This window comes from Hippopotamus amphibius, chromosome 4 (assembly GCF_030028045.1).
Source record: "Hippopotamus amphibius kiboko isolate mHipAmp2 chromosome 4, mHipAmp2.hap2, whole genome shotgun sequence".
Taxonomy (NCBI): Eukaryota; Metazoa; Chordata; class Mammalia; order Artiodactyla; family Hippopotamidae; genus Hippopotamus; species Hippopotamus amphibius.
The window spans coordinates 93,513,765-93,540,415 of NC_080189.1; the positions used below are offsets into that span (position 1 = coordinate 93,513,765).

At 36.5% G+C, this 26,651-nt stretch overlaps 1 protein-coding gene across 3 annotated transcripts in view; it reads right to left on the minus strand.

Moving 5' to 3' along the window:
• The window catches only part of CACNA2D1 (calcium voltage-gated channel auxiliary subunit alpha2delta 1), a 587,574-nt gene that overhangs the window by 72,299 nt on the left and 488,624 nt on the right, over positions 1-26,651 (minus strand). For all 3 annotated transcript variants that reach the window (XM_057730987.1, XM_057730986.1, XM_057730985.1), the window contains exons 11-12: positions 13,879-14,037; positions 8,744-8,848 (exon numbers count right to left, since the gene is read on the minus strand). In XM_057730987.1, the coding sequence (XP_057586970.1) occupies positions 8,744-8,848; positions 13,879-14,037 (264 nt within the window). The remainder of the gene's footprint in view (positions 1-8,743; positions 8,849-13,878; positions 14,038-26,651) is intronic.

Consider the following 26,651-nt stretch of genomic DNA (forward strand, 5'->3'; position numbering starts at 1 on the left):
GTAGAGCCAAAACCAGACTGATGGACGGCTTGCATTTTATAACTTGGATTGTTTCGTTACACTTATATCATGGTAAATTCGTAATCTTTTTCTTTTATGTTTCGCAGACTTGCTCAATGGAGATGAACAAACTTTTTCAGGCAAATTAAAGTATGTATAATACACTTATCCCATTTATGTGCTGTATTGTTCCCAGAGAATCAGAAAACTGCTCATAATTAGTGACTTACGCTTAGTTATGTAAGAATATTCACGAAACAAATTGCAATTTGAGAGCACATGTAATAAAATTAAACTTAAAACAATTAAAAATCAGTCTCTATGATTAGTTGCAAATTTAAATAATTTGGCCTTCAGTTGGTTCAAAAATCATTTTTCCTCTGAACAGAACGTTATAGTTCCAAAATTTAAATTTGACATGTCAAGCCTGGCCTACTTGATCCGAGAAAACTTTTAATAAACAGCAAATTGGGATATTGATTTGTTTCTTATAATATACCACTGATTTATCCTTCAGTTCTAGACTTCTGCTAATCTGGTTTTTATTTTGTCTTGTTTGTTGAAGACTAAAATACTTGTCTTCAATTAAGATTTTTCCAAAACCACAGGGTCAACCTATTTTTAAAAGCCATAGGAATTTCTTGTTTCCCAGCAGAACCCAGTTACTGGAAACTGTCACCTCAACAATTATCAGTTACCCAGAGTTCAAGTTTAATTTACAATAGGCAAATCTCCAAGGAATAATGGAAATGAGACTATGAAGAAAGAAAGCCAATAAAACTAAAATAAAAACTTCAGCTATCAAAATCATGTTAGAAAAATGATGTCAGAAATGGGTTTTATTAATTTACTGTGTGTACTAAAATTTTTGGCACTAAGCCTATAAAAATACTAGATTGGACTGAATATTTTAGGAGAAAGTTCTACAGTGGTTTCCATAATTCACAAGTGTACCAGAATCCAGAGCGTTTAAAATAACCCACATCTCTAGTTTTATAGTGTTATGAAATAAATAAAAGTGTCCAAATGCACCTTTCACACAATTTATTTTATAATGCCCAGTGATCTGAAAGGTTTTTGCAAGCCTGCAAAGGTTTGATGGCTTAGTTTAATCCATCTTAGCCTCTTAAGGCTGTGAGAAGCATGTCCCTTAGCGGTAAAGTCTTGCTCTCCGACCAGAAGGAAGGATCCTGGGTGGGCAAATGATGATTGGCGTAGCCACAAGGCTGCCCTGGAGAAAAACACACACGAGCACATTCCACATGAGGTTATGAAATTTGGACTGTAGATCATTTAAATGATTGACTTTGCCACTTAGTAGCTGTTTAATGTTCAACAAGTTCCTTAACTTCTCAAATTTTGGTTTTCCTATTTCCAGAATGGGGATGATGCTGATGGTACTAAAAATCTTTTATCATATGGTTATTCCAATTGTGAATGGAGTGATACGTGAAAAGCTTTTGTGTTATATGGAAAATTATAAGCACAATAAATATTAGCTATGGTAATAAAGATGACCACAAGGTCTTCCACAGACAAACTATCAGAATTCAATGAAGTAACATTTTTTATTAGTGGGATACTAGCCTTTCGTGCCTTAAAAAGAACGCAAAATAATGTGAAATAACACCTTCCTGAAGGAACAAATTTGGCCTGCTTTACTATATTTAGCAATAAACTCCAAAGAAAAGGTGCCAATGTTGTCTAAATGCCATTGTGTCCACTTAAGATATATCTGTATGGAATTTCCCAGTGTCTGACAAAGGCAAGAATTTAATAAGTGACCGTTGCATTTGTTTGAGTAAATTACACAAAGCAACTTTAAAAAAGGAAAACAAAACGCAGTAGGTTTTGCATACATGATCTTAAAGCACCAACCTAGTACTTCTCTCACATCTCCTGCAGGTGGGTGCATAACATGGCTATGTGCCGCGGGATTATGTTAACGTTTAAAATGTTTAATAATTATAACGAATCACCCTTGCTTTATCAGATTACGAGGAAGTAGTTTTGGGTTACCCTTCCCTCTACATACATTTATAGTAGTTGATAGAGGAGGAATAAGTGATGCACATATTTCATTTCCAAGCAATTTATGTCTCTGCAAAGACTAACATCAGCTGGGAGGCCAGAAAATAAGCGATATAATGATTTATTTCAGATGGTCTTCTCGGGTAATGCTTAAATACTTCACTGACAGTAATAATGAGAATACGCATGAAAAAGTATGTGTTGGACTGATTAGGGTAAATGGAGAGGTGCCATCAATACAATCATTTTTTTATATAAACTTAAGCCCTCCCTGCTTACTTATAAAGATGACATATGCAAGAACGGAACATTAATTTTACTCTACATTCCACATATAAGGAAAAAACTGTTTTAAATTATTTTCTTTTAAAAGAGCAAAGCTGTTGAGTTTTTCTAACATTTAAGAATGTTTTATAGCTTACTGTAGGAGCTTATTTTTTGCATATTTATATTTATTTATTTACGTTGGGCATCCTTAGCAAATACTTGGCAACCACGGTGCATCAAGGCCTTGCTAGCCTTTCAGGAGTCAACGGTCAGTTTACAAACTAACACAACCCCTAGTTCATGGAGCTTTTAATAGAGGAGAGTTCAAGATAACAGGTGAATAAATACATAATTAAAATAATAAAAAATGGTCATCTGGGAGAAAGAAAACAAAGAGGAAAGATGGTGCTGAAATAGAGAATGATAAAGAAGATGTGTGGGGAAAGGGGACCACTCTAGAAAGACTGAGCGGGGGGAGACCTCTGTGCGGAGATACAGGGCAAGCAGGGTTCTCACTCTGAGAAGGAGGCAGCCACAGAACAGCAGAACAGTGTCTCTCCTGGTATAATGATTTCACACAAACAAACGGCAATCCCAACTTTAGGTGGCACAATTCTATCCAGAAATTATTTCATGTGCATTTTTTGCCCTCTATGGCTTACGTCGCATAATATATTTTGTGCTTAATATAATACATATTTTCATTTTTCATTGGATTTGTTTTAGCTTTTAAATTAAGGAGTCTGTAAGATGTATGGAAGTAATATTACTCAAACATGAAGAGAATGTACCTGATAATATTTTCCTTAGTTTAGGCAACACATTAGTAAGATTAATTTTACTCTTAAGAAAACAAATGCAATTGGCAGATTGGGATTGCCATGCATACATTACTAATAAGAAAAAAAATCAAATTGTACACTTTAAATACATGCAGTTTATTGTATATCAATTGTATCTTAAAGTAAGTTCTTAAAGAAAAAAAAACAAAAATCAAAAAAACCAAAGTGTTAGTATCAAGAGATTCTAATTAGTTATCATCTCTCAAATGTCAACTTCTCTTAATAATTCCTAAGAGCATGTTAACTTTTTATATTACAATATAAGCTTATAATCAGATGACAAAAAAAACCACAAAAAACAAAAGCAAACAAATCTGTCAGAGAGGACACATACGTAACACATGTGCACAACATGAATTTTAAGTTGGTCATTTCTCTATCGGCATGGCCAACGTTACTTGTAATTACTGCTTCCAGCTATACTGTAACTCCAGCATAAGTAATAGATTTGGTCATTACGAACATAGGTACAGTTGCTATTCTAAAGCTGAAAGTCTTTTGGAAACTGTTGTAAGTGCCAAAACACATGAAATGAAACGTTTTAGAAGCGGTGCATTTGTTAAACAGTATTAAATATCTACAAATCTGAATGGCCGTCATTGTCACATGTTTGAACATTCCTTCGAAAGGCTTTGCTCTTGCCTGATGGAGAAGCCACGCAGAGACAATTGAGAAGGCAATGAATTATTTCCCACGAATTATTTTCCCCACCATCTGTTGAAAAAGTAATTGACAATTTTCACTCTTATTGTGTAAAACACATAGGCAGATTCAGCCATTTGTGATTTGCTTTAGATTTTTGTAGGCTATAGATTATTTCTGTTTTGGATCTGACAGAAAAATAGGAAAGAATGCCAATCATTTTTGAAAGAATTAAAAAAATAATGCATCTATTGACAATTATAACTTTAGCTATGCATTCTTTATTTTAAAAATCATTCCACATCTAGGGTACGCTTTTTCTTCCCATTTGTTCTTCTCATCCAATTTACTAGCTATTTTGAAATTTTCATTTTATAGATTTACAGATTTTGAATGCCTTTTTATGTTTTGATTAATTCTGAGAATTAACCAAAGGATCCGAGAACTATTATCTAGCTGGCTAGACAATCTTAAGTGTGTACTGGTAGCCAATCCCTTTGCTATTCTACAGAAAATCAAATATCTTTAATGTTGCTAGGCCTGGGAATTATCTTTCAACTCTGTGTCTGGTTTTACTTTCCTTTGTTCATTTGTTTGGACTCTATGATAGAGTTCATTTTGGTTTTGGCACCATTGTTAAGGAAGTCTCATACACACGGGTGAACCCTAAGGAATGGCATAGTTGCAGGTAAAGATTAGAAAGTGAATGCAGTTTAATTTGGAACAGCTGTGTGAGGAGATTAACGTGGACTCGATGTTAAACTGTACCTATCTATAATCAGGGAAGTTAATTCCCAAGAGTAATACATTTCAAAAGAACCCAAACTTTTTTTTCTAATTCTCAAACCTTTTGGCCTCATTAAATCGTGCAGTATTACCTGCAGCCTCATTCATCAGCTCTCTGGATGTACCTCATCACACCTACCTGGGTTGCTCTGAATGATTTCTAATGTCATCTGGATGAAAAATGAGTTTCAATGAAGCATTTAGCAGCACACTAATGCCAAGCGAGATGGTTGGGGAGAAAGTAGGATTCAAAGAGTAGTTTTCAGATATTTTTTCTTTACAAGCTCTCCAAACTTGTGACTTTGTAATTTTGATATTTTTAAGCTACAAATGAACTTCTACCTTAAAGAGCATGCTTTAAAATACAGTTATAATCGAATATAGAATTTCTGAAAGTATTGAAAGTTTTTATTTTACTATCAAACTTTAGTCTTACACATTGGCCATTTGAAAGATCATGTGGCTGGTAAAGTTCTGACTTGATAAATTCATCCTGTAATAAATATGAATTTTGCAGGTAAAGAATTTGGTCTATCATACACATCCTTAGATGACAAAGATAGACAATGATCTTCCATATCACTGTATGTGGGCGACAAATCTCTCGGACTGGGTGGGTGAGTGGAAGGTAGGGAAGTCTGAGAAAGGAGGGAAAATTAGAAAGGATTTGACAATTCGTCCAAAACCATTTGAAGCCATATTTGAAGACGGTGGAAAAAACCTCTCATATATACATATACACAGTGTTTTTAGTAAGTACATATACACACTATTTGCACATATACACCCTTTGCATAAACAATTTACTATGTAAATGTTGTCTTGACAACATACAAATACACTCAAAAATACAAGTGAATTAAAGTAGTTGTTTGCCATCATTTTTCACTGTTAGTGGATACAGAACACGCAAATACCAAGAGACAAGTTTTGCGTTTAATGTAGTTTTCCCACATTAGGAAATATGAAAACCCATTGAAATTCGAAGTAGAGTGCATATGAAATGCGGTACAACATTTCCAGAAATATAATTCCTGCTTGTCCAATTCAGAAATCTGTGCTCTGTATCTCTCTCAATTCCGCCTCTTTCAAAGATCTCCATCAATTATCCTTTCTCTGTTTAGTATCTGCAAGCTTTGTCTGTCTGTGTGTCCCTTTACTAACCTTAACATATAATGACTTAGCACTTCCATCTTTAAAAAAACAGTATACGTGCACGTGTGTGTGCACAACTTGACCCAGAGTTGACTGTCATACTTTTCCCTAATATTTCTTAGCAAATTTGCAAAGGTTTTAGAAAAATTAGTTTTTATTTAGATTTCTACTTCCTTATGCCTCAATCACTTCTCAATCACCTGTCAGAATTTACTCATACCACTTTATATAAGACAGCTAAGCCAAAGTTACATATGTGGTCTCTTGTTCCTGAGATACAACAGACAGAGGAATGTCCATTTAAAACAGGTACAAATATGTGTGCATATACCTGTGTATATACGTATGTATACATGTATAAGTGTGTGTACCACAGAACTTTGCTACAGGCCCTGAAATTAAACCCACGTGAAAAATGTAGTGTCTAATTCCAAGGACATATTAACTTGTCTTCGCTAACCATACATTTATTTTAAAATCATAGAAACTAAGCACTGACTACTTAACTTTCAAAGTTGCTTTGGAATTCACAAAAATTACATGTCCTTAGAAGTGTGTGTCATTAAAGCACAACAATATTAATAGGCAAACAGCAGGATTGTTGAGTAAGATTAGAGTCATCAGTTTTACAAAAATGAATGTGATATGGATCATTTCTTATGCGGGTTAGCACGTCACAAAATGCCTTTGTTTAAAACGTGAAGTTCCTATAAAAGGTGAAGGGGATGAGAAGCAGTGTTCAAGATAAATTTAGATTGGACATTTTTTGGATGTACACATAGAAAAATGGCTTTAAACTAGTAAATTCTTTATTTATTCGATCTATTGAACAATTTGTGAAAATAGAGGGTAGAATACAGTTGCTTTCCTTACGGCATAAAACTTCTCGCATTTTAAAAAAGGAAAAAAAATTACGATATGCTTCCAGGATATGTTATTGTGTTAATTCTATATGCAAACAGAGTTTTGGGAGAGAAAAAAAAAATAAGTTTACATGAAAATTTCTTCTCTTCATATACATTTAAATTCTTTTATTTAAATTTGTTAATTTTTTTTCATACTCTGAAATCAAAATATATCTTAGGCACAAATTCTGATACTGAATGTAACATTCATTGCCATATTTGTTTAAGGAACTCTTCCTTTTTGAAGAAAAATATCTAGAGGTGAATGATATTCCTGCTGGTTGGTTTGGATGATATTAAAATTAATGATTTATCTAAACTTATATTCATTAAAAAATGAAAAGCAGTGGGGCTTGCACTTTTATACATCTATCATAAAATAATGAAATTTACTTAAAATTATAACTGTAAGATACTAAAAAGTCTCTTCCAAGTTATCAGTGCATGATTAATTAGTAGAATATTGAGATAAATGTATTATATTAATAGAGTTGAATTTGGGTTCAATTTATTTTATTACATTTGAGTTCTTCAAAACATGGTAATGTTACACTATTGAGAATATTTAAATAGGCAAAATATTCCTTACTCCAGGTTATGTTTTATAATTATGAATTTGTTGTATAACAGAAATCATGCTTCCAACTTTTGTTAGCATACTCAAGTTATTTACTGCCATGTATTGAGAACAATGAACTATCTCTGAATCCATGCTCTCTGCAGGATGCTGAGAGTTCAAAGTCAAACAGTACAAAGGCCCAGTCTTGTAGGAGGACCTGGTCACCCAGAGAGGGAACAGAGGAGAGATGCCGTGAGTAGAACACAGTAAGAGGGACACGCAGGGCTGCACACACTGTGTTATATGGGGTCAGGGCACAGGCACCTGAACAAGCCTGAAGTGGGAGGAAAGGGTCAGGGACATCCTCCAAGGGGTGATGACTGCCCTGGACTTTGAACAGTGAGTAGAAGCTACTAAATAAAGTAAGTAGCGTACATTTACATCTTAGATTAATCTGTATCTTCCCATCACTTTTCATCCTAATGATGTTTTTGAGATAAATTTTCAGAAAATCAAGCTAGCATTTGAAAAGATTCATAGTCTATTAACAGTTCAGTCTATTTATCAACTTTTTCAAAAGGAATAGCTATTCCATGTAATCAAAGTTACCAAGTATTTAAAAAAACTCAACCCTCTCATTAAACATGTCACATGACATACTTTAATAGCATTTCAGTATCAAAGAGTTGAGTGTTAAAAAATTCTGTGAATAAGTTCTATGTATATATATGTTTTCTACTCTTTGATCATTTTCAAAGTACCTAAGGGTGTTTCAAAGTGTTCCAAAAATTTTCATCAATACTCTACCTCATTATCCACAATACTGTGCCTGCCAAAATATATAACATATATATTTACCTAAATGTACTTACATTTTTCTCTCATTTTAATTCCTCACACACATATAAAACAATTCGTTAGAGTTAATGGTGAGTCACACCTCCCCAAATGGTAGAAATTCCAATTAAAAGCAAAGTAAGTGGGCATTTTACCCTGAGAGAGTTCCCTTGTAAAACATACAAATTCTGTTGAAATTATGAAAACTCAAGATATAAGTTATAATTTTTCATTACTTATTTGTGGATCTTTAGCATTTTAGGAAACCAAGTTGAGAATCATTGTTCTCTTGTAAAATATGGAGAGTCAGCCAGAAAACTGAAATCAGCTGACAGTAGGAGCGCTAGAAAAAATAGTTACATTTGATATTTTCCACACTATCAGCAGGTTCAGCTATATGGGTGAACTTTCAAAACAGGTCTTTCTACAATTCTTTTCTCTGCAGCAGAACAATCAAAGAAACAAATCTATTCCGAGATAGGGTTCTATAGGTTCAAATTATTTTACTAATGAATTAGTCATAAGGTACTTATGAATCTCACCAAAGATATTAAACATCTAATTCAGTGGTTGGCTTAGAATGCATGATCTGTATGACTTTATCATCAGCACACTCATGTGTTAACCAGAAATGTCTTCCCTCACCACCCTCACCACTCTCTCTTTAAAAACCACCTAAATTAAAATTCAATTTAAACTACTGGAAACATTACACTCACTTTCTTGTCTTTGTTGTATTTGGTAAATATCTCCTGCGCTCTCTCTTCTCCTCCATCCGTAAACAACATGATGATCTTATTGCAGTTGGCTCTAGAGACGTTATACTGTAACAACAAAAGATGTCTATCATTCACGATAAAAGGTAGGGGGTACAAAAGCAATATGGAAAGAGCATGCACAGGTTGCAAGTAATGGTTGAAGTATCTGCTCAATAAGTCAATTCTAAGAACCGGTTCCTGGATCCAGCCAGGCCTACGCCTCCCTACACAGCAGCTTGGCCTCATTCCCAGCGCCCGCGGGTCTCCCTTCCTTCAGGTTTCGGATCAAATGTCACAGTATCAATGAGGACTTTCCTGACACCTCCATTTTAAATTGTAGGCTCCCCTCCCAGGCTGTGTTTTCCTCTATAGCATTTCACATTTATTTATATATAGAATATATTGTTTTTTTTTAATTTTATTTATTTATTTATTATTTTTGGGGGGTACACCAAGTTCAATCATCTGTTTTTATACACATATCCCCATATTCCCTCCCTCCCTCGAGTCCCCCCCACCCTCCCCATCCCAGTCCTCTAAGGCATCTTCCATCCTCGAGTTGAACTCCCTTTGTTATACAACAACTTCCCACTGGCTATTTATTGTTTTTTATTATTGGCTTCTCCCAGTAGAGTGTTAAATGCCGAAAGGGCATAAAGTTGTGTCAGTTTTGTTCAGCGTTATTTCCTTGTCTAGGTGAATGCCTAGCACATAATAACCTCTCAGTGGTTAATTAATAAATGGGTTTTAAGTTAATTAATGGCTATGATGTCAATTTTACATCCCTATAATTTATACCAGAAACAAAGAAATCATATGAATAAGATGTGCATACCCTTTCACATATATTTTCAATCCATTTACAAACATCTGTTCCCTCCTTCTTCATGTTACTTTATTCACTTTACATTTCTGAAATCGCAGTATAGATCCCTAACATCCAGTGCTCTTTCATGTCTTTGTAAATGTCGACAGCTATTTCCAAAATATTCTCCTATCTGCTTGCAACCAGCCACACATATCCTGAAAGACTCAATTCCAATGATAAATCCTTTCTTACACTTTAAGGTCCCAAAAGAGTCAGACTTAGGTAAACAAGGCGTTAGCATCAAAGGGCAACGGAAATGCACAATTAATTTAGAAAGCTGTATTTCTTTGAGGTCTGAAATTATAATCTCAGCCTTTCTACTGCTGTGAAATGTTTGCAAAAGTGTTGAGCATGAAAGATCACACTAATTTATGAAGGCTCAGCTTCTTCGAAAATGTCAACCCTCTAGTTTGGTGATATTCAAAGGAAATACAATGTGAGCCTAATTTGTAATTTTAACCCTCTCATAGCCACATTAAAGAAAGTCAGAAGAAATATCTGAAATTCTAATAGCATATTTTATTTAACTCAGTCATTCAAAAATATCAATTCAACATCAAATAAATACATAAGTTATTGAGATGATGTACATTTTTTTCTTTCATAGTAAATACTAAAATTTCGGTGTATACTTATAACACCTTTCAGTTCAGACCAGGCACATTTCAAGTGCTCAACACCCACATGTGATCCTGGTTACCATACTGGACAGCACAGTCCTGGTCTTTAAGTGACTACTGTATTTTTTAAAAATCACTAATTCTCCTATAGTATTGAAGCTTATTGAAGGTTCCTATTCCTATTTTTCAGAAAGGTAAATCCCGCTTCCTGTTGGAAAAGTTAATGAAGACAACATTTTGCTTTACTGATGAAAAGATCCTGTTTTATATATTCTCGCCCCATTGACTAGGCCATTAGACCATGGGCAGTTAAGGCTTTTAACCAAGCATTGTGAAAACTCAAGTATTGACTAATACAATTTATCACATTCAAGCACCATTCTCATCTTTGAAGATAATTATCTGAAAATCTGACTACACAAAAAGTTATGTATTTCATCATCAAAATACTTTTGTGAAAGGTGCTGAAGTCCCTTAAACCAAAATTAATTTCTCTGATGACTTGTCTTTTCTATCTGCATATGTAAAATGGGCAAAATAATATTACCTAAAGGACTGTCTTAGAAAAGTGATAATGTAACTAAAGTTTTTTAGAACAGGACTTGGTTTCATTTTTTGAAGGAATGAGGTATTATTATCACTGAATACAAGTATCAAAGTTAGTTAGCACACTGAGTCTTGCTGCTCATTCGCAAGATACCCACAAAAAGAGGAATGAAGAAATGTTGTTTTCAACATTATTTTTCCTCCAAGCAGACTTCTCAGGACTTGTGGGAAAGCAGGGTCTATCTCAGCAAATTTTCACTGGGTTTGCAACTATCTAAAGAATCACAGTCACAATAATTATAGCTAACTGGCTTGGAAGGAATTAAGCAAAGGAAAGAAATTGATCATGTCAATAAAAATATAATGGCTAGGGTCAGTAATTTACTTTCACACGCTATTTCATAACACAGTGCTTTATCCCTGTGTGGCCAGTACATAGCATCTATCATATGCACTCAGTAAAATTTTTTTGAAAAATGCATCTCAATATATTTGTCAATATTTTATGAAATACTAACTGAAGACTAATTCAAATCCTAATGTCTAATTCTATTTGACACTTGATTCAATGATCTTAAGGGTAAACCCTGCCAGGACAAACAAAAGATAAGGAATAGCACTGCGTGATGAGAAAAAGACTAGAAGTGTCTGAAAGATGTAACAAAACATGCTTCAGCTCAATAAGGCAAGCCAAAGTATTTGGGAAAATTATTTTAAAATGAAGAATGGCAATACCTAAGGGACGTGTGTAAAGCAAAACATATGAGGTTTACTGCAGGAATAACTGAGGATATATTAAAAGTCATTTACAACTTTGGTAAAGGCAGTAGGAGAGGCCAATAGGAGTTAGATCATATTTTATAAGCAACTATTAATGAACGTGGGAGTTAATGTGGCCCCTCTATGTGACTGTCTCTGAAATAGTACATTAGACTTGAGACTCCTCTTCATCACTTCATAAGGGAAACCTGAATAGGAGGGAATGAGTGAGGCCAATTAACAACACTAAGAAGAATAATTAAACTTCCAAGATCTAGAAAACTTGATTATTGACTCAAGAGAAAAAGAAGTTATTATAAAAACCCTTCACATTCCTTTACTACAGAAAGAATAGATCCCACTTGAATGATCAATTATGCTTGAATTTCAAAGTTTTGAGTTTTCCTTTTTTTATTAATGAACATACATCATTTAATAATCACATGCATTTTACCAAAGATAATTTCCCCTGAAAACTGCAGCACTGAGTTTCCTTGCTTTTCTAAGTCCTTGCTTGCTTATCTAATGGTATCTAAAAAGTATTGCTGCCTCAAACTCCAAATAATTGAAAATTCTACCCTCACATCCCCTCTGTGTAGACTCCTGTGCCACCATCCAGCTGTTTTCCAGTTCACAGAACTGGGGGTCACCCCCACCCCCTCCCCTTCTCAACAACCCCTCATACCTACCCCATCTATTACCCAGTCACTCGGCTTAACAACTCTTCACTTCTATTCCAACACCAGGATTTCTACAATAGCCTCTTAACTTAGAACACTCGTCAGACCACGTCATTCTCCTGCTACAAACTTTTCATTTGCTCCTATGCATGTCACTTAAAAAGAGCTCATGGCCCCTCCATTTCCATCACTGCTCCTCTACTGCTTATGGCCCAGCCACGCAACCCACGTGCAAGTCTTTCAGTGTGCGGGACGCCTCATGCTTCTGTGCCTTTGTCTATGCTGCTCTTTGTATCTGAAATGATTTCCCCCCCTCATCACCTACCTAGATTCTACTCATTCTTTAAAATCCCGTTTTCAAGCAAATGCAACAATTTTCTGACCTCCTTTGGGTAAGCTGAGTCCCTTGCCAAGCTACTATGAGCAAACGCACTGCAAATATCCTGTAACGGCACTAACACATTATATGAGAAATGATGATTTAGCATGTTATGCTTGACCTTCTTGAGAGCAAATGGTCTTCTTTACTTCTGTAATATCAGTAATAGCACCGTGACAGGCAATTATGAGGCACTCAATAAATACTGGCTGAGTGAACAAATGAACGAGTCATCACCCAATCAGAGACCTTAAAAACTGTTTAGAAGATTTACTTAGGGAAAAACAAAATCAAATTTGCAGAAAAGACCAAATATAAGGGCTTATTCAGTGACTCAGAAAATCTGATAGGAATTATGAGCAGATTCCGTACCAGTCTCATGCTAGTTATTTACTAATTATAACACCAACCCAACAACCTGCACTCTCATACAGTTTCTCAGATTCTGTGGACATTCTTTCCACAACCCCAGTGAGGAAACCAAGGCAGAGAGAGATTAGGTCCATACTCTCAACCTCTGCAATAATATTGCTTCATGAGAGACACAAACCTGAATGATAGCTCCTGCTTTCAAATAGTTCAAAATGAAACAGACAACATGGCCATTTGAAAATACTAGTCTGCAGTGTGAGATTCATGTTATAATATCGTTACAATATGGAGCAGGGAGGAGGTGTGCTGGAGTCTAAAAGCCTAACTATAGACATCGATGATTCATTCAAGGGAATTTTCTCTTTGGAAGGAATTTCTGCTCTTCCTGTCCACCTGGATGTTTACCATTTGGACCTTTCTATAGACTTAGGAACAACCTAAAGACTCAAACTAGATGCTTGAAACTAAAATATTTCCAGAAACCATTTGATGATTGAAAGCACGTTTCCAAATATTGTACCAACTGAAATAAGAAAAAAGAAATAATACTCTAAATGTGCCAACCAAGTTTCCAATTCTTATTCAAAATTAAATAATCACCTTACAAATGTATTTTTTAAACATAACTTGGGGGAAAAAAAGGGTGGAAGAAAATATATAAAAGAAAATCTACATTTTGTAGAATGGATTTAAATTTGGATTTAAAAATAAAAATAATTCAAAGATTTCTACTGCCTGGACACATCTGTTTTCTAAAGGAATGAAAAACAGCATTGTTATCTAATCCTACAGAGCTGTAACTACCAGGATATTGAATTTCACATACTACAATTCAATAATAAAAGCAAAAAGGGGATAGTATTGATACTTACATTAAGCAGCTGTTCAAAAGCAAAACTAAATCCCTTCTTATAATCTGTGATTCCTTTCGCTGTGATATTATTCACTGCATCTTTCAGCACTTTCTTATTTCTTACATTTGCTTGGACAAGGTGCTGAAAACAGCTTACGTCCTGGGCATTGCTGTTAAACTGGAAAAGATAAAAAGGTAAATATATAAACAAACATTAAAATCAATCATGTAATTGTCACTGAATTTGTGGTATACATCTCAATCCTGCTGCACTGTTTTCTCTTTCAAAAAGAAAAGTGAGTGGATTGGTAACAGAAGTGCACTAAAGATCAAACAGGAGTTTCCATCTAAACCCCACCTCCTACTGTAACCGTAATAGCCTGTCACTTACTTTCCTGAAGCTTGCTTGGTTTCCCTTATCATAAATTTGGGATTTGAATTATGCGAGGTCCCTTCCAGCTCCCAAATTTTATGAGCATTTAGATTACAAAAACAAACAAACAAACAGCTCAACAAACAATGAAATATATTCAGAATCCCGAAATGGTATGATGATACTTGCACAGAATACAGGGCAACAGTGAGCATTTTACTTACCTCTGAGAAGGAAAAGCTAAGGGGAAATACAGTACATGGAATGACAGGACGAGAGAGAGGTCTAATACATTTGAAATCTGATGGTAGTCTTTCCATGGGGGTTAAAACAGGAAAGTAATCTGAAAGACTCAAGAACAACGGGTGGCCTTTCAGAACAATCATTCTAGAGGTTATACAGGGAAGGCAGTAGAATCACCAGGGGCAAGAGAAAGGGCCAGCGGTCACTGCCATTACTGCCGGGAGTGATAAGGGCCTGAACGACAAGGAGGCTGTAGGAGGAGAAAACAAACTCCAACAATATCTGCCCTGAATGGAAAATTTAAGAATGATCACCGAAGTAATTTTACCAACTGTATAAACAGTATTCACATAGTTCACTGGGTATTTCCAAAAAGATAAGAACAACAGAAGACCAGCAGGAAGATCAGGGTGATAATACGAATGGGATCATCCCGTCATTTATTAACTCTGCTATGTGTACAAGCCCCTTAGGCTCTTGGGGCCTAGACCGTCACATCTGCAAAATGAGAATAATAATACAAACACACTTGCAAAAGTGGGGGGGGGGGGGCTGGCCAGATCAAATGTTGGAGATAGTCTCATAAACATATAATCAAAACATATAATGATTTTAATAGGTGGGTCACAGGCCAAAACATGAATTTTACATAGGCGATGACATATTATAAATATAACGCATACTTCTTTTTTCTCTGAAGATCCCTGAAGCCTAGTGACGAGGTCCACTGGACAATTCATCAATCCATCAAGCCAATATTCACGGGCAGCTTGTTATATGTCCAGAGTTGTGGCAGGTGAAAGCTCTGTGCCTCCAGCCATGAGGCAAATAACGCACACACACATGTATGTGTGTAAGCACTTTGACAGTGTGTGCTTTGTGCTGCATTGACTATTTACAGATATTAATCATTTCCTTTTTGCAAATGCCCTACAAGTAAGTTACTATTATCCATGAGAAACCTTAAGCATAGTTAAATGACTTGTTCGTAGTCACATAACAAATAAGTAACAGAGTCAGGATTCAGACCAGCACTGTGGCTGAAGTTTGGGATTTTAACTAGTTCCCACACGACCTCTCCATCTATTACAATAAATCATGATGAGTTCTATAAAGCAATATAATACTGAGCTCTAAGAGATAATATCTGGAGAATGGGTTCTAATTTGGACTATGAGCAGTTGGGGGAAAAGTCCTCAAAGAAATGGCATTTCCTGTGATTCCAGAGAAACGTTTCCTTGAAATCGAGGGAGGAAGAACAATCCTGGCAAACTGAACACCACATAAAAAGGCCCTGATGTGACGAAAAAAGAAAATGGGTTCTAATTTGGACTATGAGCAGTTGGGGGAAAAGTCCTCAAAGAAATGGCATTTCCTGTGATTCCAGAGAAACGTTTCCTTGAAATCGAGGGAGGAAGAACAATCCTGGCAAACTGAACACCACATAAAAAGGCCCTGATGTGACGAAAAAAGAAAAAAGAAAAGAAAAGAAATCCTCTTAGGGAAACATAAAGATGGAGAGTTTAGCTCAGTCTCATATGAAGACTAATGACATGAAATGACCTCAGGGAGGAGGCAGGGGCTAGATTGTGCGGGGTCTAATGGAAATGCTGAACAGTTAGGAATTTATTCTCTATCGACTGGCCAGTCACAAAAGGCTCTAAACCAAATGCAAAATAATTTAATCTAGAACTTTAAGAGCTTGCCTAGCTGCTGTTTGGGAAATGGATTTAAAGTGAGCAAAATTTAAAGGATGGAAAATAATTAGGAGGCTATTGCAATAACCTAAGTGAACAAAGTGGCTTTGTTATTCACGAAGATGGTCAGAAAAGAGGGGTTTGAGACCTATTTTGGAGAACGAGTCACTAGGTCGTGGTGCTGCACTGTGTCTGGGCTGAGTAAGAAGAGAGTGGCATCTTGAACGGCTGCCAGGATTCTGACATGGGCATCTGGGTGACCTGAGGAATGGGAGGAGGGATGGGTTCAAGGACACTTGAGGATTAGGGAAGAGAAGCACAAAGTTCAAGTGCGGGTGAGTTTTCAGTATGTGAGATACGCAAATGGAGGTGCCAAGAAATCATAACGTTGAAAGCAAGAGGCTCACAAGAAGTCTTGATTAAATACAAAAAAAAAAAAAAAAAAGGGAAAGCTTCAGCAGAGAAATCTGGTTTAAAATCATGTGAATAAAAGTGAAGCAGAGGAGGAGTCTCTGAGAAAACTGAGTAGGAGTAAGTTCCCATGGAGGCAGAAAGGAAATCAGGAGACTGGACTGTCTTAGACGATGAGAGGGGAAAAAAAAAACAGTGTCAAGTAGAACACACTTGCAGGACAGAGACACACAAGAGGAGAACTTAAAAGAGCCCATTGAACTCATCCATGTTACACAGGCAGCGTCTGGATGCGGGGGTGGAACACGATGGAAGGAACTGCACGTCAACGGGAAGGATGAGCTTGTGCAAGGGCAAGTCTTCAGAAAGCCTTGGCTGGGAGGCAGAGAAGGATAAGGGTGGTCCCTGAAGGGGTGCACTGGGGTCAAGGAAAGGCTTCTTTAAAGTGAAGGGTCACTAGAGCAAGAAAGGAATGGTACTGAAGACAGAAGGAAGAAAATGATGCAGGAACAATAGAGGTCAACTACAAAGCTCTTGTGAAGATGCAGAAGCATGGGATACAGATGGCCTGCAGAGGAACAATCCTTTAAGAAACCATGGATCCATTTCATTGTCCTAGGAAAGAAGAGTGAGGACTGAGTCCAGACGCTGGGTGTACAGAGATTTGGTGTGGGAAGATGGTATTACTGCCTGCAGCTTCTGTCTCCAATGGACGAAGAGGCAAGGTCATCAGGATAAAGTACAACGCGAGGTGGGGGTTTGGAGAGACTATAGATAACACAGGAAGTAAAACGTCCTGCAAAGATAGGACACTGAGTTCTTTCTCACTTTTACTTTGAACACTACTTTTGGGTACATCATATATATGAGCACAAAGCTTTAATATACTTGTTTTCAGTTTTCAATAAACTCAAACATTGAAAACTCAGTATCTTCAGATCCAAACCTCACTGCCTTTTCCCTCCGTTATTTGATAATCTGACATAGTCTTATTCTACACATTCCATTTTGAAAGCAAAAGAATGTGAGAAAGTAAAAAACAAAAGTTAAAATAAAAATAGATTGCCAATACATTAACAGTAAAATGTCTGACCTTAAAGAATCATTAGAAAGGATTACAGGAAATGTTATTATGTGATTTAGTTAAATCGTGAAATTTGATAAAATTACAAGTTATGCAGAAAATGAATGCTGAATAATGTATTGCCCTGAGTCTTTCGATTCACCTTGACCTGTTCTTAACACAGAAAAAAAGTGAAGCATCTCATTGAGTCACTTTAACACAAACTGATTAAATGTAAATTCAATCCATTAAAGACAAATTCAGTGGTGTATAACAGGGATACTACAATAATATTCATAACAAAACTCATAAATAATGAAGAGAAAGGAATAACTTACAAAGTATAAGTCCCTACGGCAAATCTTATTCTCCTAGAAAGGGATGAGAAATGTGAAAAGTTCTAACTTAAATAAGTATGTATTTCACAGACATCTTAGACTCACTTGATTTTAGAATACAAAAAAAAAAGAACAGATTCACTTGCACAAACTGAAATTACAGTCCTTGTTGACATGTGCCCAGACTGTAATTTATAAAATCACATATTTAATACATTAACCACCACTTAGTGCAAAAGTCTAATAACACAGCATTACAAAACTTTGAAATACTATACGGTGACTGAAAATAGATTTAAGGAATCCTGCTTTTGTCATCTCTTAAGTAAATACTTCTTTTAAATATGTATAGTTAACTAACACTACAGAGTCCCAAATCCAAACTAACATCACACTCATTCCTTTCCTGATCCTAGAAAATTCAACCAAGTAGGTCCCTTATCATAAGCGCTGAGAAAAGCTCTGTTAGCTCGCTGAGATAGAAAGGTAGGCAGGTTAATGTGAGCATCTGGGGTAGAAATCAGGAGGGATTTGTATCTTTGCCCCAGCATTTAGACATTCTTTTGTTTCTTCTTCCACATACCCTGCTCCTTCTGCCTACGACAACTTTTCTTCTCTTCTTCACTTGGTTGTCCCACTTACCTCAACACTCTTTCCTTATAAAAGGTTTTCATGATCTTCCCTGACTAGGTCAAATCACCCCATTAAAAGTTCTCATAGGCCTAGATGTATCTTTTTTATGGAATACATCACGGTCATAATTCTATATTTCTTTGTATGATATCTTGATAGACTCTTTGATTGGATTAGAAGCCATGGTCAAAGAAAATGTCCATCCTACCATTGTACTTGATATATTAATAGGTATGTATATAATTGATATACAATAAACATAGAAAATAAATATTTACTCAATGAATGTATGGAGTCTAAGAAAATTAGAAGACAGTGCACAATTATTGGTCAATAATTGAGCTAAAGGCTTCCAAGTGTAGGAATTGTATCTTAGTTCTGCAGTATCTTGTTAAATTTGTACATTTATAAGTATAAATACTCTGTCCAAAAAGACACTATTAAAATATCCAAATGAAGATATATGCAGAACACCTAGCATGGAGCCCGGCATACATATATGTTAAATCAACTGCAACTCTATCATTTTAAAAATTATTTTAGTAAAAACATTAGTATACCCCACAATGAAATATGAATGGATTCCTAGATTCATGAGAAAGATTCATATAAACACTATCAGCTTTAGTGAGCTTTCAAGAAAGTTCACTAATGGGATGATACAATCGTCCCTCAGACATTAGTTTAGTGCTTGAAAGAGTCTCTGGGAATAACCATGAACAGTAAATTTCAATGCTTCCAGTGAACCTTCCTATTAAACATCACAGTCAGGTACACACATCAAATGAAAAGATACTTTGGGGCCCAAACAAATTGTTAATTTCTCAAATGAAATAACAAACTCTTGGTTTTGTGAAGGCAATGTCTAGTTTTTGTTCTGATGTCCTGTGCTGAACAGAAAATCATCCACAAAGTATTTCTGGGAGAGGGACTCTGCTGCTCATTGGATTAACCTGGGATACAAACGATGAAATGCTGGCACTGCCTTGATACACACAAGTCAAAGACGCATCACGTTCCCGGAAAGCAACCTTGCCTAGGAACGGCACCTGTAACACACCTTCCTGGAGCACCAGGGCTCCCTCTGACGGGGCTGGTGGGCTCGAGTAGTTTTCCCCTAGACTGCTGAAGAATTAAAGGCAAGATAAATCTGAAGGTGATATTCTTCCACTTGGAACTGCAGAGAAAAAGTGACCCATTTAATCTTTGTCTGAGCACTCAGCATGTCTTTAATTTGCACCCCTTCACCTTATCCATGTATTTCAAACTTTCTTTTTGACATGAAAAAGAAGTATAGTATAAAATTATGGGCTCAAGCTGTGTAGATGATCAGCAAAAGAACTGAAATTCACTGTCCTGCTTTGGAACATGGGTATTTTTTTAAATTAAAAAATGCAAGTAAACTACTTTACATAATTAACTACTATAAATAATTTATATAAAATTTATATTATATGAAATATTTAAATGGCTTATCTAAGTTAAATAAACTGCATACAATTTTGCATATCAGGCAGTAGTTAACAAATTATGGTATCAGAAGCAATCCACATTTGGGACACCAGATGGCGATGAAGGAAAATAAAAGGAAAGTGAACACAGGCTGTGATCTTCAAAATCTTGGTGTTTTATTCCTACTAAAATACTTGTTATTTATTTTGATTTTCCCACTTTTCGTAGGAAATTTGGAAACTAGGAAATACTATAGAGAAACAAAATGGTTATCCTAAAAACAAGAGAAAATAGCTGATAGCATTTATCCACATACATGTGTACATATTCCTAGTTAAGAATGATTTTAAGGTTTTTATCTGTTGCCAAATTACTTTCCAGATACATTGTGCCAATTTAAATATATGTGTAAGAGTCTCACTTCACTCTCACTCTCACAAACAACACTTTTACTTGCTAAATTGTAATTTAAAAGAATATTTCTATATTCAATAACTACATGAATACCTCGATGGTTGACAAAGTGAGTTTCTTTCATATATTAATTGTCATATAAACCTGTGAATTGTAAGTCCTATTTTTTCCCAGTTTGTTGCTTACCCTCTAATTTTAACATTTGAATCTTTTCTGTATGATTGCTTAAGATATTTTTATGCTTAGAAAACCATCCATTATTCAGGTAAATACACATCTACAGTTTCTACTAATATTTGACGGTTTTGTTTGCTTATTTTACATTTTGGTGTTTAGTCATGGTGGAAATTTTTTCCCCCAATAGTATGAGGTGACAATTAGATTAAGCCATTTCTTTTTCAAATAGCCTATTTTCCCTTTTATTGAATAATTATTGGTTCCTGATCCAATGTGTATAACAAATTAAGATTATGGATACATTTCCTTTACAATTTGGATGCATATTCCTTTAGGAATATGTTTCCATCATTTCAGCAGCTTCTTACTTTTTAATATTAATAATAAAAACATTAGCTAACATGTACTGAAAATCACAACTATGCCAATCTAAGAACATCACATGTATTAATTCACTTAACCTTTACCAAGCTCAAAGTCTTAGCTGTAGCATGGTTTCCATTACACAGTTGAGGAAATGAGGCTTAGGTTAGAATGTCAAGGAATGCGCTCAGTCATGCAACAACCAAAGTCAGGACTCTACCTCAAACCCAAACCCCTGAAACTCTTCTCCATGGTATCTAATCACTTTCAGTTTATTCCAGAAGCAGCAGCTGCCCCACTCTGTCGTGCTACTTTGTCCACAATGATTTTCCTACTGAACTTCAGAACTATCTTTTATCAAATTAAAACCACATTTACCAATAATTTTGGGACAAACTGGTATCTTCACATGAGTCAGCTTTTCATTCCAGGAAGAATCATTCATCAATTCCACCTTTATTACCGTTTCTCCATTTCAACGTGTATCTCATATGCTCTTTTTTCTTTCTTAAAATGCAAGTCCTGATGAGATCAAACAAGATGGCAGAGTAAGAGGAGGTGGAACTCACCTCCTCCCACAAACACATCAAAAATACATCTACACGTGGAACAATTCTCACTGGAAACTAATTGGAAACTGGCAGCAGGACTCCTGTACAACAAGGCTGCAAGAAAGATACATACATAATTGGACAGGAAGGGAAGAAAAGTGATCGGATGGGGACCTGCGCCCCGGGGAGGGGACTCAAAGGAAAAGGGAGACTACACAGGCGGAGACCCTCCCTGGGGAGTGAGTGGTGAGAGCCACAGACTGGGTGCCCCAGTACCGATGCCCTACACGGGGGAGATGAGACCCTTCGGCTGGTTGGAGGACCTCTGCGATGAACAGCAGGGCTGCAGGAAGCCTGGATGTCACTTGTGAGGGGTGCATGCGTGTGCTGGCTTGCCCCCAAGTCAGGGTGGAGAGGGTGGAGAGAGGACTGCTCTATGGCTGCTGGTTTCCCGTGACCACCTTGCTGCCTGCCTCAGCCTGAGCTGAGAGAAGGCTCTGGCCCCACTCGCTCCACGCCACAGCGCGGCACTGGATCTCAGGTGGCCACAACTGGGAAGAAGACTCAGCCCAGGGACACAGAGCTGACTCCATCCCAGGGCAGAGCCTGGGTGGGCTGGTAGCAGCCACTGCTGGTGCTTACTCAAGCAGCACCTCAGAAGGAACCCAGATGTCTCATGGCAGCTGCTTCATCACAGCGCGTGCCCCACAGATGCTGAGAGTCCGTATGGGCCCTGCTTGCCCTGCGGTGTGTCTCTACAACAGAGTGGGGGCAGCAAAGTCTCGGGGCTGTGATCGGCTAGGAGGGATAAAAGGGGCTTGCACCCACGGCTGTGTCTGAGCAGAGCAAGGGAAACAACTGCCGGCGCCTGAAGAGCAGCTCACCTGAGACAGCTCAGACCTCCGTCTGTGTACAACAGGAGCCAAGAGCTCACATGGGCCCCCCTAGCTTCAGCACTGCCCCCTACTCTGGGGCGAGGATCCCATTTTGGGGAGAGGGGAAAACACACACTTAAAGAGAATAGAATCAACTCAGGCCTGATCATCAAGGCTTTTACTCCAGCAACTTGGGATCAGACCCCACCCCCAACAGGGTGGTGATGACCACAGAGCAGAAGGGAAGTCTTGCCCCACATCCAGCTCCAGCTTTAGCCCCAGTGTGTGCAGTCCCACCCCCTACCAAGGTGATAGATGCCAGCACATCCTGAAGAAAGATGTCACTGAATTCAGGAAAAGAATAGATTAATGCAGTGAAAAATTTAACAGAGGACTAGAAAATACTACAAAGACTCAATCAGAAATAAAGAATTCAGTAAATGAACCCCCTCCCCCCTACCACCACACACACACACTATAAGGAATGACTAGCAGACTAAGTGATGTAAAAGAACGCATAAGTGATCTGGAAGATAGAATAATGGAAGTCACCCAATCAGAACAATACAAGGAAAACAAATTTTAAAAAATGAAAACAGTTCAAGAGATCTCTGGAACAAGATGAAGTATACCAACATTCGCATTATAGGGGTCCCAGAAGGGCATCTCAAATGTATTTGAGGAAACTATAGCTGACAACTACCCAAACCTTACGGAAGAAAGATATCCAGAAGCACGGAGGGTCCCCAAAAACATGAACTCAAACAGACCCACACCAAGACATATCATAATAAAAATGGCAAAATTTAAAGTGAAAATTCTAAAGGCAGCAAGAGAAAAACAGAGTCATATACAAGGGAATACACATAAGGCAATACCTGATTTCTCTGCAGAAACTTGCAGGCTGAAAGAGAGTGGCATGATATATTCAAAGTCCTTAAAGGAAAAAACCTGCAACCTAGGAAACTCTACCCAACAAGACTGTAATTTAGAATAAAAGAAGAGATAAAGAACTTCTCAGACAAGCAAAAATTAAAAGAATTCAGCAACACTAAACATACCCTAAAAGAAATGTTAAAGGGTCTTTTCCAAGTGAAAAAGAAGAAAAGGAAAATCCTACTAGGAAATGCAAATGTATTGCAAGTACTGAGGATCAACCACTTAAATATGCCAATATGAAGATTAAAAGACAAAAAATTGTAAAAGCAACCATAACTACAGCGAAGAATTATGGCATAAATTGAAGACGCAAAATATGACATCAAAAACAGAAAATCTGGGGAAGGGAAGTAAAATGTAGATCTCATAGAATGTGTTTGAACTTAAATGACTCTCAGTTTAAAACAACTAGATCCAGTTACAGGTCAACATATATGAACCCTGTAATAACCATAAATCAAAAACCAACAATAGATGCAGAAAAATTTTAAAAAAAGGAACACAAGCATACTACTAAAGAAAATCATCAAACCACAAGGGAAGAAGCCAAAAGAAAAAGAAATGAACAGAGAAGAACTACAAGAATAACCAGAAAACAAGTAATAAAACAGCAATAAGTACATACCAATAATTACTTTAAATGTACATTTAATCCAACAATACATAAAAAGGATCATATACCATGATCAAGCTGGATTTATTCCATGGTACAAGGATGGCTCAACATGTGGAAATCAACCAATTTGTTACACTACATTAACAAAAGGAAAGACAAAAGCCACATAATCATTTCAATAGTTGCAGAAAAAGCATTTGACAAAATTCATCATCCATTCATGATATACACTCTCATCAAAGAGGGTGTAGAGGGAACATATCTCACCAAAATAAAGGCCATTTATGACAAATCCACAGGCAATATAAAATTCAATGGTGGGAATGTAAATTGGTACAGCCACTATGGAAAACAGTATGGAGGTTCCTCAAAAAACTAAAAATAGAACTACTATATGATTCAGTAATTCCACTCCTGGGTATACATCCAGAAAAAACAAAAACACTAATTCTGATACATGCACCTCAATGTTCACAGTAGCGCTGTTTATCATAGCCAAGATACAGAAGCAACCTGTGTCGATCAACAGACAAATATATAAAGAAGATGTGATATACAATGGAATATTAGCCATAAAAAAGAATGAAAAAATGCCATTGGCAGCCATGTGGATGAACCTAGAGAATATTATGCATAGTGATGTAAGTCAGAGAAAGACATATTACTATATGATATCACGTATATGTGGAATCTAAAAAATAAAACGAATGTATATAATAAAATAGAAATAGACTCAGATACAGAAAACAAACTAGTGGTTACCAGCGGGAAGAGGGAAGGAGGAGGGACAGGATAGTGGTATGCGATTAAGAGATATACACTACTGTGTATAAAATAGATAAGCAACAGGGATATATTGTACAGCACAGGATATTAAAGCCGTTATCTTGTAATAACTTTTTTTTTTAAATTTATTTATTTTATTGGCTGTGTTGGGTCTTTTTTGCTGTGCGTGGGCTTTTCTTTTAGTTGCGGTGAGTGGGGGCTACTCTTCGTTGTGGTGTGTGGGCTCCTCATTGCCGTGGCTTCTTGTTGCAGAGCACGGGCTTTAGGCGCATGGGCTTCAGTAGTTACAGCACATGGGCTCAATGGTCGTGGCTCACGAGCTCTAAAGCGCAGGCTCAGTCGTTGTGGCGCACGGGCTTAGTTGCTCCACGGCATGTGGGATCTTCCTGGAGCAGGGATCGAACCTGTGTCCCCTGCATTGGCAGGCGGATTCTTAACCACTGCGCCACCTAGGAGGCCCCAGTTGTAATAACTTTTAAAGGAGTATAATCTGTAAAAATACTGAATCACTATGCTGTACACCCAAAACTAAAATAAAATATTTTAAATCAACGGTTCTTCAATAAAAATAAATAAAGTAAAATAAAATAAAATGCAGGTCCTCAATATATTATTAAAAGTACGGCTAGATAATTCATGGCTTTTGTTAATATTGTGGATGTGATTTTAATTTCTATTATTTATCCCTGTTTAGTGAAAACCAGAATGTGTGATCACCCTCCCGTGGTTAGAGGTGCAGTAAATACCTTTGCTAATAGCACTCTGGGACTTGAACACTCCTGTCCTGAAACTGCTGTTGCTGTCCCCTAACACTGCCTGCTGGCTTAAGGTTTCCTTGGCCTACAGAAAAAAATTTTAATAAAGAATTTACCATTCTTTAATTCAGTTTAGGAAAATCAGGTCTAGTCCAGGCTCTGCCTGTAATAAGCACCCAAGGCCACAGCTGATTCAATGATCTCCTCTGAGCTTCAGGTTTCTCCTCTCTGAAATAAAAGGCTTTTGCCAGATCACTTGGAAAGCCCCTCAAATTCTAAAATCGTATCATTTATATCGGATAATTTTAACAACTATGAAAAAATTACATAAATGAATAGGAATGATAAATTCTGTATATATCGAAAGAAAATGGCATCAATAAAAAGTGAAAATACTGAGAACATTATTAAGACAAAATTTATGTTTGCCTCTAATTATAAATCATTGCCCATCAAAACTTCAGATAAATGTTGTCATTTTTAAGCAAGTATTCCCATTAACTTGAATCATGAAATGCCCAAAATTTAGTCTGTTGATTTTTTGTCAAAACGTTGCATGAATTTCTGAGTAAGTCCCAAGTATCTTTTTTAATACATTCTGTTTACATTTCAGTGTAGAAAACTTTTAAACCTCTCTAATTATAGGCATTTATAAGAATTTCAAGCAATTGAGTGTGCTACTCTTTTGCTTCAGAATTAATTTGCATTTAGCTTCCTTGCTCATCTCTACTTGACATTTATATTTTCTCAACTATCTTTTAATTAACCAGTGTGTAATTCTGATTCCAGAACACTCACCCAACCAGAAATATGGGCAGATTTCTCTTCATTATTCTTGAGATATAATAATCATATCAATATGACTCCTAATACAAGTATTTTTCTCATAGCCCTGTGGAAATTTGAGCACCAGCTCCCAAAGATGAAGCTTTATTGAAATGACCAAATAATCACGTACTCTTTGATCATTTCCTCTCCACACATGTGATGCAGAGCTGACCAATATGTTTAATATTCTCATGGTACATGAAGCTGATTACTTGGAACATCTTCCCTAGTTGAAAAAAGAGCATTAGTGATGATGGCTGGATTTGCCTAAAGAACAC